A 17,691-nucleotide genomic window follows, 5' to 3' on the forward strand; every position below is an offset into this window, starting at 1 on the left:
TAACAATGTAAAGAAATTCTGAGGCCAAAAACTTTCAGAACCACTCATCTGAGAGCTTATTCTCTTCCCTTTTTTCTTTCAAAAGAATAGTAGAAATAGATTGATTCCAAATGACTAATGTACGACTGAGTAAACAGCATGCTTTAAAGAGTACTTTCTAACAATTTGAGATATTTTAACCCCAAATTCAGTAGTCAAAAGTGATAAATTACCTTTCTGCCTGCAGAATTAAACTAACAGTTCCTTCTTTGAGATCAAATATAAGTGGTGTATTCCAGTTCTTCGTACTAAAACACAAATAAAATGGATATGTATCAATATTTGAAATACCAAATACTTTAAAATAAATAAATAGGTACTCATTTTAAATAAAGTATACCATTTCTCAGCAACTTTGTATATATTTCTATTATGGCACTTGGTATATTATTTTGAACCTATTCACTTGTATGTCTGGATCCCTCATTAGGAAGCAGACACTGTGTTCCAGCACCTGGCACACCAGCATTCAATTTTTAATATAGGTATCACAGTATGTAAATCAAGGAGTCCTAAGTGTAAGTCCTAGGTCTATCACTGATTAGCTCTTCCATTTGGACAATCTAATATTTCTTACCTGAAAAATTGTAGCAGCATGCCATAGTGAAAAAAGGATAGATTTCTGTCTGGTTAGACAGATGAGGATTAGAAATCTGGCTTTATGTCCTTAAGCTTAACCTTCTTAGTCTCAGTTTTCTGATTTGTAAAATGGAAATAGTGGTGATTTACCAAAGTATCTACCTAACTGCCTATCCATAGAAGACATTGAAAATACAGAAACTTTAACAATAACATGATGAACATGACTATTTCCCCTACAAGTCTCCTAATATTATTGTTGGGCTGAATGAAAAGATTTCTGCAAAGCATTCTGTAAACTATAAAATGCTATATACATGTAAGCTATGACCATGCTTGCTGAATAGATGGATTAATAAATGAACAAATAACTCTTTTAGTTTTTGTAGTGTAATATAATTCAAACAAAGGGATGAGAAGAGAGCACTGATAAACTGAAAACTCATCCCTAAATAATCAGTTTTTTCACAGTTTAAAATGTTTTATTACTCCTATATATTTTGAATCTCTCTCAGTTACTTTCATAGAACCAATTCTTCAAGTCTGATTAAATCTCATGTTCAGATTCAGAAGACAGAAGAGGGGAAGAGAGCAGTAAGCTCGGCACAACAGTGGAAAACTAATCTTGGCTAATACAGTCTGATACTCATTTCAGTAAGTAAATGCATGCATAAAACATAACTCCAAATAAGGCGTTACTAATAATTAGAACACTGGGTTGATATGTATGATGAAGCTATATGCTTTGGTATTTTATAAAAAATATCACAGGCAGCTTCATTTATGCGGTCATGAGAATTAACTTTCACTCTTTGTCTAGAGAGTTGATAAGAACAGTGATTATGAGATTTTTTTTAATGACTCCTTAATTATACATGCCATGATAATATAAAATCCCTTAACTATAATGTTTAATAGAACAAGAATATTTTCTAAAGTATTATCGTAAAAAACAAGTGAAAATTTAACATAGACTTGCTTATATATTATTTCCTTTTTTGGGAACTTATTTTCATATAAAAGTGTATACTGCTTCATGTTTGTTTTTAAAATTATATTTATATTACTTAAAAAGAGGCAGCATTATTGATCCCAACTTTTGCTTTAGTAAAGAGGTGATTTAGACTTGAAGCTAATTACTAGTTGGCCTCTGGGTTCTTCAGTATCTTCATCTTGTAAAATGGGAATAACAACAGCACCAACACACAGGGGTAAAACAGATCATTAGCATAAAAACTGCATAATAGTGCTCAATAAATAACTGTTGCTAGTCAAAATACTAGTAGGTTATTAAAATTAATGAAATATGTTTTGGGGCTTGCTGGTGGTGCAAGGGGTTAAGCATCAACATTATGAAGCAATCTGCAACTACTGCAGCATGAGTTCCATCCCCTGCCAGGGAAGTGACCCACATGGCACAGCAGACCTCTCATCTCACTCGCTGCTCCCCTCAGCAGTATATTTCAGTAGATCTGCCTGTTCTGCTCCCCACTCTTTCTCTGGTGAATCCTCTCACCCCCCTGGCCTACAACCCAGCTCCTGTATGCCTAAATAAATAAATCTTTAAAAATATATATATATGTTCTGATGACAGGTCTCATTACTATCTCATTCCCACAACTGCTCACTGGTATTTCATTCACATTAATAAATATTTTATACCTTTGTAAATGTCTTGACAAGAAGAGAGGGAAGGGTAAGGTTACATCAGAAAGAAGCAATCATATTTTGCAACAGATTAGTGAGTATGAGAAAAGAGTGATAGAATAATTTAAAGTTGTTAAACTTTTGGTAAATATTTAAAAAAGCAATCTCTTCAATACAAGTAACACCTAAAGATACTAATCCTTCAGATTCAAGCATTGCGTCACAATAATAGACTATAATAGGCAATGGCTCATTTAAGGCAGTTAAGAGCTCTACCTTTCTTCAAGCAAACAAATAAACCCTAAATTGAAGAAATCTTCTCTTTTTTCCTAACTCCAGGAAAATTATTCAAACATTCATGTGTACTAACTGTGAGATTTCTCACATTCTATAATAAATATTCTAACCATATCATTTCCAGGACTTCATTCAATTATCTCCACGCTCTTGAGATAATTTACATTGTAATTTGTTATGGTAGAAGTATTTAAATCATAAAATCAGCAAACGCTGAAAATTAAGTTTGTTTCTCAAAAGCCAGTTGTTCAACATTTGTCAGCACACATTGAATTGCCCTTTAAAAATTCCATGTTTTTAAGGTTTTAGGTGCAAGTTTCTTGGATGTGTTGGCTTATTCCCTGCTTTCCAATATAAGGTATACTGAGTATATTTTCTTTCACCACTTCTGGACAGCCCTGGGTTACCCACATGAACACCTATGATTCCCCTGGGCTATAGGATGCAGGCTGTGTCCTTACTGAATAGCTTTCCACCTGTTGTCAGGTAGTTGGCTTAGTGGTGCTCCTTATTATTTTTTTTTTTTAGAGCTAATTCCAACTTTTTTAAAAAGATTTATTTATTCATGCATACAAGAACTGGGGTACAGGCCAGAGGTGCAGGGGGTGAAAGGATTCACAAGAGACAGAGTGGGGAACAGAACAGGCAGACTGACTGAAATACACTGCTGAGAGGAGCAAGGGGCAAGTCAGGAGAGGTCTGCTGTTCCATGTGGGTTTCTCTCTGGCCGGCCAGGGATTGAACTCATGCTGCAAAGGCTGTGGACAGCTTCACAGTGTAGTGCTTAACCGCCAGGAGGCCCAGTGGTGCTCCCTTTTCCATCATTTATCAGTCACTTCTAATCTTCTCTGGCTTTGAAATCAAATTATATTAAATTCCTTAGAAAACTGTGAGCATAACATATTAACAGTAAACACCAGACAAGGTATTTTCTATTATATAAATGATTATTAACCTTTGATGCATAAACTTATTAGATCTATTTTCACTGTCATATCAGCTTTTTGTCACTTCTTGGTTGGGAGTAAATTGAGTACAGGTGAGGTTTTGGAGAAAGCTTAAACCAAAATACATTGATGTGAAAGCTTGAAAATAAATTTCTCATCACACACAAAAATCTTGATTTTTAAGAAATGCAAGATGCTTACGAGAACACATAACATTGAAGAGATGTTGAAACAACTAAATGTGCATAGTTCAAAGATGCTTTAATGACTCTATCACGGAATTCCAGCAAGTCCACTGCATCGTTAAGAACATTACGAACCTAAACAAGGAAAAATTAAATACCAACAAATTAATATACATCAAACTTTTAATTATATTAGCAAGATTTTGAAAAAATTCAGTGCACTCTTGATTACCTTGATTACATGTAAAAAGAATTAAATAGGAAGAAACTAGGCATAGGCTGGCATATTTGGACATAAAAATCAACCAACAGAATTACAGATACAGAAAACTTATAAATAAATAAAAAAAAATGTATAGACATCTCTAATCTGCGAGTCAAGCTGAATGATGCAGCAATGGAATATAAAACTGAGATACAATCAAAGGAGTGTGGCATAGAAGTTGGAAAGAGACAATATGATTATAAAAACTATAAAGCCCATAAAATTCATAGACTATATGATTTCTGCCCCAAATGGTTGATGGGAAAGACTTTTCTAGAAGAATTCTAGCTATTCAAAGAAGAAGGGATGATAGAATTACAAGATAACCATTTTGCAGCCCCCAAAGAAACCTAAGTCTAGACAAGTACTATCCATGGCTGTTAAAAACATTAAAGAAAAAGCCTAATGAGTAAGCATACGATAGATGAGTGAGGCTGATAGCACCTGAATACACTGATCAATCTTATCAAAGAGAGATAAGCGGGCAAGATATCATAGGAAGTGCACAGAATCACCTAGGAAGTATTCTTTATACTTATCAAGGCTCTCAATCTAATAACCTACAAGAAATATAGGGGCCAGATGAACATGTTCAAGGTAATCATACCATAGGATATAAATAGAAAAGGGGGGGAATTCAACAAAACAAATGACCTGGTTTCTTAAACAAGAAAGAGGAAGAATTGTTTCATACTATGTAAGACTGAAGGGACATATTAACTAAATGCAACATGGGGCTTTTCTGTTACAAAAGAACCAATTATAAAAACGTATTCTTAGAAAATAATTAGAGAAATGTGACATTTCTGTAGAAATGTGTTACATTTCTGTAAAATGTGTAGAAAAACATTTAAGAGACAGAGAAAAGTGAAACGTTACTATGGTTATCTTAAAATGAAAATAGTTCTTATCTTTTAGGCATTTTTAAAAAGTCTTAATTTAAAGAGTGAAGCATGACTAGTGGTAAAGAAAAAGAACAGATAAGTTTGCTTAACTCTTCCATGGACGGGAAATGACAGCAGACAGGGAGCAGTCTGACAGCAGGTGCCTTAAAGGAGTTGGAGTTTTTAGGGAAGAGAAGCTACAGGTGTCTGAATTCAGCAAAGAGGGGTAAGGAAGACACCTACCTGACCTCCAGACCCAGAGAGACTGGGCCTAAAGGAAAACAACTCTGCTTGAGCAGGCTGTAGGAGAAAAGGATCTCAGGAAGCAGCTAGGTTTTAATTAGAACAAAAAATGCAAAGAGTAATTTCAGTGAAAAGACTGGTTGTGCACTGGGACAGGTGATACCACTGTGGGTTGTGCACTGCTGCAGGTTGTGTAGGGGGCAGGTTGTAGGCCAGTGCAGGTTGTGCCCTGCGCAACTCTAGGTCTAAGTGAGTGGGCCCTTGGAACTGAGCAGGCCTGGCTCTAGGTGGTAACCCTTTTTCTTTTTTCACAAAGGGTTGAAGAGAGCAACCCCACCAAGCCCCACGGGCTGATCTCACAGAGACCCAGCTCGGCCACTTGTCTCGCTTCACATCCTTTCAGCTCTGTGAGTCAGCAGTGGCCACGGTGCTCACTGCCTTTGCTACTTGCTTCTGGATAGGGAGTCAAGCAGATCAGAGGCTTGACTCCACACTCTGCATTTTTGTTCCATTTCTGTTTCACTGAAATGTTTGTCTTGATTTTGAGTCCAGGTAAGTCTTTTTTTTTTTTTTTTTTTAAAGTGTATTTCATATATTATTGATCTCTTTGGAGACAAAAGTATGTCTCTTGGGGCCTCCCCGGTGGCGCAGCGGTTGAGCGCTGGGTTGCAAAGCTGCCCACAGCCTCTGCAGCGCAGGTTCGATCCCCAGCTGCTCCCCGGCCACCAGAGGAGGGTCCCGCATGGTGCGCAGACCTCTCCTGCCACCCGCTGCTCCCCTCAGCAGTGTACTTAGGTCCTTCTGCCTGCTCTGCTCCCCGCTCTGGCTCTGGTGAATTCTCTCACCCTCCCGCGCTTCTGACTGTACACAGTGCTTGTATAAATAAATAAATAAATCTTTAAAAAAAAAAAAAAGTATGTCTCTTCCTTCCAAGTATGAAGTTTTTACACCATCTTCACCAGAAGTCTGAGCTGCCAGAGGTTTTTTAAAAGGTCCAAAATGCTATCCTCTCCTAGGAATATTGTAAAGCCTAATGGAATGTTATAAAGAGTTTTTAAAGAAAGTTTTATGACAGTTTCTTTATAGCATCATGACACCCAGAGAAACAAGCTATTAAAATAAGCATAGGAAATTTTAATATTTCAAACTGTGATTGTATTGGCCTCCGTCTGCCATTATTCAAATTATAGGCAGATTTCATAAAATTCTTATCTGCTTAAAGTTTGATATGGAGAAAGTCTCCATTTTTTGGAATCTAGAACCCTAGAGCCAAACAGGAATAAAACATCCCAGCCATAATAACAAAACCAACACACTGATAATTGCTGCTATAATTTTCATATCAGAAATCTCCTGTGCAGAATTTTAATGCATCCATTGCCCAGTTAAACTCAAGACAGCACCAGGATTAACCTCTTGATCCTGACTGATCCTCAATCCTGATCTTGATCTTGATTAACCTTAGTTGTATCTTCTGACACTTCTACATGACTACAATATGTAAGCTCCCCAGACTGATATAAGTCCAAAAAGTCTGTTTCCACATTTCCAAAACTCATTTAAGCCTATTCATAGATATAACCACAGGAGCAGTTACTAGTTATTTTGTATTACATACATCATCTCACTTAATCTTCAAATTCACTCTACTATTAACTCTTACCCATACAGGATATAGTAACTTAAGAATCAAGTAATCTTCACTTTCTGCAACTACCAAAAGTCACAGCTGTGCCCCATGCAGGAAAGAGGCAGGAGTGAGCTTTAGAGCTGAGAAATACTGTCTCCTCCCTTTCGTCCTCTCCCTTCTGCCTTCTCCCTTCTAAACACTTCCTTCTCACAAAGACTTTACTCATCCTGTTGGAAAGAATTATCCATTGAGACCCAGCCGTGATGGGTTAATGGTTGCTGGGGCTGGGTGATGAGTACATAGAGAGTTTATTATACCAATCTATGTACTTTTGTGTATGTTTTAAATTCTCCATAATTAAGAGTTTACATTGTTAAAATAAGAACAAATAAAAATTATAATATACTTAATCATTATGAATCTGGCAACCACATCATCCACATTTTAGAATCTGGATACTTAGGCTAAAGAATATTTGAATACACCTGTCCAAGAAATCACAAGATATATGCTTCCAAATTTTTATAATAATTAATAATAATCTGAAATGCAGATACTGAAGATAAAGGCAAGTGGCACAATCAGGAGGAAGAAGAAGACAGTACCTTTTTCTTTGGCAGAGGGTATGCCTTGTCCCTGACTTCCTCCTCCTACCTTTCAGGAATTAACTTTTGAAACATTTGTTGAGTGCTTTCTATATGCTTATTATACACAAGCCACTGGGCTAGACACTATAGGGCAGATACAAGGTAAGTGAAATGTAGCCGTGGGCCCTGAAGAAGCTTCCCACTGATGTTTTCCCCTGACTTTCTATTGCTACTTTCCAACCTTTCTGTCTTAGTCAACAAAGTATTTCACTCCAAGATCACTTGTTTTCCTTCTCTCTCCCATTGTCCCACTTTGGCTTGCCTTAGGGAACCCTTAAAGGGAAAGCTAAAAAAAGAATTAGATTACATAAACATATAATTATAAATAAATAAAATAACATAACCATAGTGACTCGCAGATTAGGGCTGTCTTGGAGTCAGCTCTGGGAGTTCAATCTACTTGTCATACATACCTTCTTAATGCCTTCTTCAATTGAATCTATTCGCTAAATGCCTCGAATTTCACTATCTCCTCTCAACCCCATAACTGCAGTAGTTGTGGACACTTGGGTGCTATTATCGGTGAAAGATTCTTATTTAAAATCATGAAAAAGTCACTCAATGGTATAATTAAAAGATTTCATTGTGACTAAGTTTTTATAGCACATGATTTAAATATAATTAATGAAGACAATTCTACATTCTGTGTAGTGAACTAACATAAGAAGAATCAGCCACGGAACATAGCATACCTGCATGGTCCTTCTTTTAGTTAATGTTACTTGAAAGTTTTTCCACTCCCAATGCTGCTCCACCACGTGTGCAAAAACAACTTGTCCATTTCCACAGGCACCAGCAATCTGGGTGCCATCGATTGACCATGCAATATTAAATATGCTGCCCGTGTTGGGCTTTTCTAAAGCATATGACCACTAAGGAAGAAAGAAAGAAGAACTGATATATTAAAATCATTTTTGGTAGTCAGTCATAACTCTCTCCCATTTGTAAAAGGCTAGTGTGGATGTTGTTAAACTTCTAGATGGCTTTTTCTCTTAACAATATACCTCATGCTTGTTTGATTACTGGCCACCCTCGAAGATCCCAGAGAGGAATGGAATGATTTCCTTTGTGACCTGACAATGTGACAGCCAAGAGACCTAGCCTATGGTTAGAGTTTTGTTTCCTCAAGATGGCTTCAAGAGGAAGATTAAGTACTTCTGAACATGTTGGCAAGCAAGGTAAGCATTTTTACCACTTCAGATTCCTCATCTCTGTCCTTCCTCATCTCTGTCCTCATCTCTGTCCTTCTGTCCTTCTGATGGAAACCAAGTGGCGAGAACGCCTTTTATTTCACTAGCTAAATTTAAGATGGGTAAGAGAAAAAAGTATTTGAGTAAAAAAATTCATTGTTATTGAAATTTTGTGCTTTCAAGGATTTTGTCCTTTAATATTGGTTGCTCACTCGAAAAGGTAATAGTTTTTCTCTCTTCTCTATTTGTCTTTTATGACTTTGTTTTCAAGCCTCACTGCTTGAGTAGGGCAGAGCTGGCTGAATAAGGTAGGACTTTTCCTTCCCAAACCTGTTGAAAAGTGAGATTTGGATATTTGTGGGTGACTCCTTGGCTTTAATAATTTGCAACTGTCAAATAAAACCAAAAAATGTTCTTGTTTAGTATCACAAACTCAATTTTAACCATATCTGATGTATTTCAATAACTATAATGTTCAAATCAGTCCAATTTTAACCAACTGTATCCTCTTCAGGGTAGTTTAGTCTTTTTGACAGATTCTTGCAGTCTTGATCACTTTCCTTGTTTTCTAGTATGATAAAATGCTCCAAATTCAGGCCTAATTTCCTGACCCACAACTGGAATCAGTCTTTTCTTCAATGAGCTCATTTTATGAAATGCAGAAAATGGTATTTAGAGAATATTCACAAATGCTAGGGGTGTCACTGTTGATCATTACTTCTACTTTCCTAAGTTGATCATTACTTTTCTAAGCCTTTTTAGTGGACAGAACTAGGAAATTTTTTCATGAACTCAAATTGATACTTTTGATCCAAATCCTGGCACTATAAGATCGTCACCAATACTCTCAGTATCTCCTTTCAGCTAGCCAAAAATATTTATTCTTAAGAACACAAATCTACTCAGAATAATATTAACAACACAAATGATTACAAGAAAGTTTTAACTTTTTTATTCCTTTGCCCTTAAGCTTCTTTCATTAAAAAAAATAACTTTTACCGAGATACAATCCATATATTATAAAATCCATCTTTTGAAAGTATAGACTTTAGTGGTTTTTTGGTATAGTCAGAGATGTGCAACCATCACCATTATCTGATTTCAAACATTTTTATCACCACAAAAAGAAACCCATACCCATTAGCAGTCACTCCCATTCTCCTCGACCCCAGATCCTGGCAACCACTAATCTACTTTCATTTTCTATTCTGGCCATTTCATATAAATGGAAAAATACATTATGGGCCTCCCCTGGTGGCGCAGGTGGTTGAGCGCTGCGCTGTGAAGCTGTCCGCAGCCTCTGCAGCGCCAGTTCGAACCTGGCCAGCCAGCGAGTGTCCCATATGGCTTGGCAGACCTCTCCTGTCTTGCCCGCTGCTCCCCTCAGCAGTGTATTTCGTCACTCTGCCTGTTCTGTTCCCCGCTATGTCTCTGGTGAATCCTCTCACCCTCCCGTGCGTCTGGCCTATACCCCAGTTCTTGTATAAAATAAATAATCTTTTTTTAAAAATGGAATAATACATTATATGGCCTTTTGTAGCTGGATTTTTCATTTAATATAATGTTTTCATGGTTCATGGATGTATCAGTACTTCCTTTTTTTATTGCCAAATAATATTTATTGCACATATATAACATTTTGTTTCTTCATCATTTTATGGACTTTTTTGTTTGTTTTTAGGGTTTTGACTATTTTATGAACATTTGTATATAGATTTTTGCATGATCTTTTATTTTCATTTCTCTGGGATACATATCCAGGCAAAAGTGGAATTGCTGGGTCTATGGCAACTCTGTCTCACATTTTGAGAAACTACTAAACTACTTTCCCAAGTGGCAGAGCTATTTGGTATTGATTCTGCAGTGTGAGTGCAAGAAGCAGGCAATAAAATCACTTAAAGTCATCTGGAATAGCTCCTCATTCACTAGTTATACAAACAACTAAAAACATAATTAGGTTCATTCGTTTCACTTCTTTTAAACTGAGAAATAATTGACATACAACACTATATGAATTTCAGGTATATAACAATGATTTGATAGTGGTGAATATATATTTATATACACACACACATATAGAGAAATGATCAAAATAAGTCTTAATATCCATCACCATACATAATCTTAGATTTTTTTTCCCCTTGTGGTAAGAATGTTTAAGATCTACTTTTTTTTTTTTTTAAGCAACTTTCAAGTATACTATACTGCCTCTGGCAACCACCACTCTATTCTTTTCTTCTGTGTGCTTTAATTCTTAAAAAGACTCCATATATGGGACCTCCCTGGTGATGCAAGGGGTTAAGTATGGCACTGTGAAGCAATCCGCAGCCTCTGCAGCATGAGTTCGATTCCCGGCTGGCCAGGGAGAAACCCACATGGTGAGGCAGACCTCTCCTGTATTGCCCGCTGCTCCCCTCAGCAGTGTATTTCAGTCAGTCTGCCTGTTCCCCACTCAGTCTCTGATGGATCCTCTCACCTCCCACATCTCTGGCCTGTACCCCAGCTTTTGTATGCATAAATAAATAAATCTTTTTTAAAAAAAGACTCCATATATACAGAGATTATACAGCATTTGTCTTTTCTCTGTTTTGACCTATTTCATTTAGCATAATGTCCTAAGACCCCCCACCCCCGTTGTTACAAATGACAGGATTCTGTTTTTACAACTGAATAGTATAATCCATTATGTGTGTGTAGTATATATACACACACACACACACACACTTTCTTTACCCATCCATCCACTAATGGATACCTGGGTTGGTTGTTTTCATGTTTTGGCTACTGTAAGTAATGCTGCAATGAACATGGAGGTGCATAGAACTTTTCAGGTCAGTGTTTTTGTTTCCTTTGGATAAATACCCAGAAGTAGAATTGTTGGATTATATGGTAGCTGCACTTTTTATTTGTGGAACCTCCATACTGTTTTTGATAGTTGTTGCATTAATTTAGATATGCACCAACAATGAACATGATTCCCTCTCCTTCATATCCTAACATTTATTATTTCATTTATTTTTGAGTTTTAGGAATTGTTTTCAAAAAAAATCAATTTTGCTTTACATTTAACAATAAACAAATAAACAAACAAACAAACCACACACACACATATAGTCAAATAAGTCTAATTTTTAACACCATTCTCAGCTCCATTCTCTCCTTCTCTTATAGAAAATTATTTTTTATTGTCTTACCATTATCTCTTTCTTCAATAAGTGTGTATAGAACCCAGAATTTACCTTAAAAAGGGGGTAGGAGTAGTGATACAAAAATGTCTAACAACATGTCATACCTTATCTAGTGTAGCATATGGGTATACTATGTCCCCTTGTACTCACTTAAAATTGGATCCTATAGAAATTCCCTTATATTTTTCAGCTACCATTCCCACATTCTGGTATTTGTTTCAGTTTGGGGTATTTATTGGTGACTTGGGGGTTCTTTTTATGTGGTCTCAGAAGCCTGGTTGTCTTTCCTCTACTTCCTCACACAAATGCTGATACCATGTGTACTTCTCAATGGTAGCTGGGAAAACGACTTGTATTTGGGAGGTCTTTCGGGATATAGTGTCACTTAGTTTTGTTTGTTACTGTCAGTGGATTTTGTGTTATGGTCTCTTATTTTCTGTCTATAGAGAGATTTGAGAACACTCAAAAATTATGCCACTATACATACCCAACAACAAGGGTAAATCTCAGATATACGGTTGAATAAGCCTCCATCTTTAATGCCAGCAACAGCAAGCTGAATTGCTTTTATTTTGAATCTGTCTTACTCCTCCATCCTCTAACCCAGCTGGGAAAGATTCTCTGCTTTTAAGGACTCATGTGATTAGACTGGGCCAACCTGGACAATCCAGGATAGCCTAACCATCTGGAAGACTATACCTTAATGGCATCTGCAAAGTCCCTTTTGCCACTTAAAGTATATTTACAGGTTCCGGAGATTAAAACATGACATGCAAATAAACACATGAAACAATATCTTCGCCACTTTTTAAAAGTAGTTTGTGGTTGGGCTTTGAAAAGGTTTATTCATAATTAAAAAGAAATGAAACAATAATTTGACCATGTTGCCAAGCAGTAGCAGGATCTTGGTCTTGTTTATGTTATACTGAAATACCAAGTATATCCGAAAGAAAACATTTTAAAATTACTTGTTCAGAAAGAAAAAAAAAACCAAAATGGGTTTATGAAATCAAATAAAATATGCATGTGGATTGTACAAAAGACATTTAGATTATGGTAAGAAAAAAAAGAAGAAAGCTATCATTTTGAGGAACATTTCCTGACAGTATGAAAAATTAGACTATGAGATAGAATCTTCCTCAGAAAATATATGGACATCTTAGAATACTTAGGGGGAAATCCTTAAGGAACAATTTTAAATTGCTCAAATCCATAGGCCTTAGTAGATGATTCTGTAAATAGTAAACTAGTTATGGCTTATTGGTCCAGAGAAATCTATAGGATGCTTAAAAAGGGTGAGCAAAAGAAACACTTTAAAGAAAATGAAATAAAAGGGAAAATATCTTAAATCAAAATAAAGGATTTAAGTATATTTACATTTCTGGCAATAACAAATCAGAACATGTGAATGTTGGACTTTGGTGGTTCATGAGTTATTTACGAACAGAAGACACTCAGAGGTATTTTTGAAGAGGAAGCTGTGCCACTTCTTCCCAAATGGAGGTGGGGAACAGTGACACACAGTGTATTAGGAATCACACTTGGACTGGTCCGTGTGCAAGGGGAGCATTTTCATGATTTTAGCATACCCCCATCTAGTGAACATTTTGTTAAACAAAAGTTTTGTGCTTCTGAACGTAGAAAATTAAATTTAGATTTTTAAGAACCAAAATCAGAAAGAAATCAGCAAATTCAAATTTGCACTCCTTGATAAAAAAAAAATAGTCTTTGATGATTAAAAAAAGGGTTTTTTTGTGTTTTCAAGTTGGTCAACCACAGAGAGGAAGTTTACGTTAACCAAGTTTAGTCTCATCCAAAATAAGTACAGATATATCTGAAATTTTACCATCATCTATTCTTTAATCTCTTACAACAACTACAACTTTTGCCATTAAATAACGATAGCTGACCTAGAGACTTCCCTGGAGGTATCTAAATTTAGTACTAATATTCTTATTTTAATCTGGCTGCCTTCTTGAATATAGGAGATGTACACTTGAGAGCTAGTCCCTTTCCAGCATGCAAACCCTGGGGAAGAAGACAGTAAGTTCCCTGGAATAGAAAAAAGGACAGGGACATGCAGATAGAAACAGAGGCAAAAGACAGAGAGAACAATCTCTGTTTTTCTTAGCACCATACTTTCCTGATTTTTGAGGCCCAAGTCCATCCTTACCCTGGTTTTTGGAAGCTTTCTCTTTTACTTTATAGCCAATTATTATTATTATTATTATTATTATTATTATTATTATTTGCTTAATGGTTTCTGCTACTTGCATTCAATTATAATAAAATGTAGGGTAAATCTGAAGTTATAGGATCAGTCACACTTCTCCAGCACTGCTTGAGTTTTTCCCACTTCTGACACATCCCGTGCAGTTCTGCCGCTTCCCATACAACAATCTTATATTAAAAACAAAACAAAACAAAACAAATTAACAACATACTACACTTCTCATGAGAGGAAGCAAGCATTATGCTTAGTTCGCATGGGAAAGGTATTGTAGAAGTGTGGACTTGAGAGAGATGATCAAACAACCCAGCCCATTTATTTTGATGATGAGGAAACCTAAGGCCCAGAAGAGACTTTAACTTTGTAATTCGCCACTGGAGCCTTGACCCCAGAGCTCTACAGCATGCTAACTACTCCTACAAAAAGTAAAATAAAATCAGCTTTATTGTAGACAGGACTATACAAAGCACAAATGAGTATGCATCTATAAAATGCTGCCCTATTAAAAGATATCATATTTCATAAGTTTTTTTCTGCATCCTGTCAAATTGTTCAGGCAGGAAGATTATTTTCTGACAGAAATAAGAGATATTTTAACTAAAAAAAGTGACCTTACTATAGAAAATTTTAAAGGTACTTCCTAAATGCAACCCTCACCATTCTCTTCAACTATTTCTATATAAATATAGATTATAATGATGCTCAAAAGTCTATCTCTTTAGCCAAGTTGGGTGAATTCCATTCACAAATTAAGTTTAGGGGGAAGCAAACAGATGCAAAATTTCTTATATTTCTTTTAGGCACACTGATTTTTAAGATCAATATTCTCTCTCACATAGCAGGAATTATAGACTCTCTTAATTGTATATGTTGATACACATAACGGACAATGAAAAGTTAAGTGTAGCAGCAGTAAGATCAGTAAGACCAATGATGAATCAATGCAATGATTTTAATTGAATGGAAGAATAAATTAACTGAAGGAAATCTTTATTATAAAGACAACTGAATATTCAAGAACAGAGAAAATCAGAATGGCAAGAGTTCTCACACACTAGCGCCACCTGCTGATGAACAAAAGCAACGTCAGTTAAAAGCGTAGCCTCACATGATCAGATCTAATTCCTAAATATTAAGTGTAATACAATGCAACTCACGAAAATATTTTGCTTATTCATTATAACAATTGTTAATTTGGAAGCTTTTGCTTTACACTGTTAACTCATACATATCTTTAAAATCAAAGGTCAGAGCCTCCCCGGTGGCGCAGTGGTTGAGCGCTGGGTTGCGAAGCTGGTTCAATGCCTGGCCACTGAGCGAGGGGCCCACATGGCGCGCAGACCTCTCCTGCCTGCTCTGCTCTGCCTCTGGTGAATTCTCTCGCCCTCCTGCACTTTTGACTGTACCCAGTGCTTATATAAATAAAATAAATAAAATCTTTAAAAAATAAAATAGAATAAAATCAAAGGTAAGAGTAAAATTTATTATGGAATGTACGGGGGAAATACAGTACTTGTGTTTTTAATTTTTATTCTTTAATTTACTTGTACCATAATTTATTTTACTAACACTCAATAATGTACACTTAGTTTGTGTCAGATATTCACTGAACACCTCACCTAAAATAATGTTATCTCCCTCACCCGTTTACTTATTTTATAGCATTTGTTACCACTTAACACATTACAATAATTTTGTTTATTGTTTTATGGTCTTTCATCTGATTGGAATTAAAACTCATAAGAGTAGGTATTTTGTTACCTGTATCAGTTCCAAATTCATGCATTGCTCACTTTAGTGGACTGTGGTTCAAATGCCAATTCCATTTTCAAAGCCGTGCAACTATTTTCCAAAAATGGCTATCTGCCTATTTTTGATTACTCGCTAGTCTTCAAGTAATTTTTGCATTTTGTCTAGATGTTTAGAGTCTCACTGAGCTCTTACAAACTATCTAGGGAGTCAATGAAGTCAACCATCCCCTTAAGGGATAGGAAGAACAGAGAGAAGATGAGTGGCAATATTAGTAAGCAGTGTTCAACCTAATGTGAGCTCGGCTACAAATTAGGAAGATGGGAGGGGAGAGATGGCATGGAACTGATGACAGTATGTTTCCAAGTTTCTAAAGTTAGCTGAGGACTTTATGTAATGGAATACAAATAGCCAGAAAAATTAATAGATCATTTATAAGGTTCTAAAAATTTTAAGTTAATTGTCTCATTTTCCACTGAGGAAAATAAGCAACAGTAGAATTATGAGAGTTCCTCATAGTTATGGATAGTATAAAATAGTCCCACTCAAACTCTTTTTGCCATATAATGTTGATGCTTCTGGAAGATGTTGATGAAACAACTCATTCCTTAGATTGAACTTATTTGCTTTTGTATGAAGGAAAGTGTCTCATACATACTTAAACATGAATTCTTTAGTTTAAAAATGACCACTTTAAAATTTAGTATCAATTCCTTACCTAAAATATGCAAACAAAGTTTTTGATTGAAAAATATTGAGTTTTTTAAAAAGTTTAAAACAGTTTAGTTTTAAAAACTTTTTATTATTATTTATATGTATTTTTTTTTTTTGCATCATTCTTCCTTTTTGTACAATGTATGCTTTCTCCTTTCAGGTGTAGTCCATATAAAATTCCCACCACCAATTTACCCATGAACCATCACCATAGTCCCTTGTGTAAAACTAAACTTCTTATATTGATTGGGAATAAATTTTAATACATTATTACTTCACCATCTTTCAAATCATGTGTAAGTATTTCCAGGAAGACAAATAGTAAAGATCATGCTCATTCTTCAAACTTAAAAGAGGTGTATGGTCCCCCAAATTTGGAATTGATTGAAACAAGATATGAAGAAAAGTAAGAAAGATGGCAAACACATTCATTGAAAATGTTTTTAAAGATTAAGAACTGGGTGTGATGTGCATTAGCACTTGTATGACAACACATCTGTGACTGCTCACCACCAGAACTTACCCCAGTCTTATCACACAAGCGTAAAGTATGAAAGGATCCAACAGCAAATAGTTCTCCGTCTGGAGCCCAGGCAACTGAGGTAATAGGATGCTCATGAGGTTGTGAATTGTACAGAGGGCGCCCATAACTATCCCAAACCTACAAAAGCAAATTTTTTAAAATATTTTAACAGTCACCACATTATTGAAAACAAGCCTGTCCTCCAATAAGATACATAGTAAGGAATTAGAATCATCACTGTATACTATTAGCAATGAAATATCTTTATTATCACATAAGATGGAAAAAAGCTGTATTTTTTTGTCTTAATATTTTTTTTATTATGCATACACACACACAGAGTTACTTCACGCACAATAATTGTTTCTTTCAAACAATCAGACCAAGTTGTTCTATTGTCAATCTTCCTCAAAAAGATTCAGGTAAAATTGCCTATTTGTGTATTTCATGTATTATCAAAACTTGAAACTTTATTACCGATTTCAGTTTTAAGGCCAGCCACAATTCAAAATATTCAGGAACTATGTAAAAGTGATAAGAGTGAGCTGAAAGAAACCACAGAACACAGAACAAAAAACTGTATTTGTTTGCATCAGAGCCACATGGGAATAGCAAATGTGCACATCTCATAACTCTTTTATTGCACTGGTATAGGCTTCTGAACATCTAGGGTGAATGCACAGGTGGGTGGGCAGGCAGCTATGGGACCCGTTGGGTACTTCACCAAAGGCTCA

General features: G+C 35.8%; 1 protein-coding gene across 1 annotated transcript in view; it reads right to left on the reverse strand.

The window, feature by feature from the left end:
* IFT80 (intraflagellar transport 80) overlaps positions 1–17,691 on the reverse strand; it is a gene marked incomplete at both ends in the record, with an annotated part of 87,442 nt that overhangs the window by 30,294 nt on the left and 39,457 nt on the right. Inside the window, 4 exons of the mRNA XM_084232583.1 lie at positions 213–287; positions 3,711–3,829; positions 8,056–8,235; positions 16,958–17,095. Coding sequence (XP_084088709.1) covers positions 213–287; positions 3,711–3,829; positions 8,056–8,235; positions 16,958–17,095 — 512 coding nt within the window. The remainder of the gene's footprint in view (positions 1–212; positions 288–3,710; positions 3,830–8,055; positions 8,236–16,957; positions 17,096–17,691) is intronic.

Source organism: Talpa europaea (genome assembly GCF_964194135.1).
Source record: "Talpa europaea genome assembly, chromosome: 4".
Taxonomy (NCBI): Eukaryota; Metazoa; Chordata; class Mammalia; order Eulipotyphla; family Talpidae; genus Talpa; species Talpa europaea.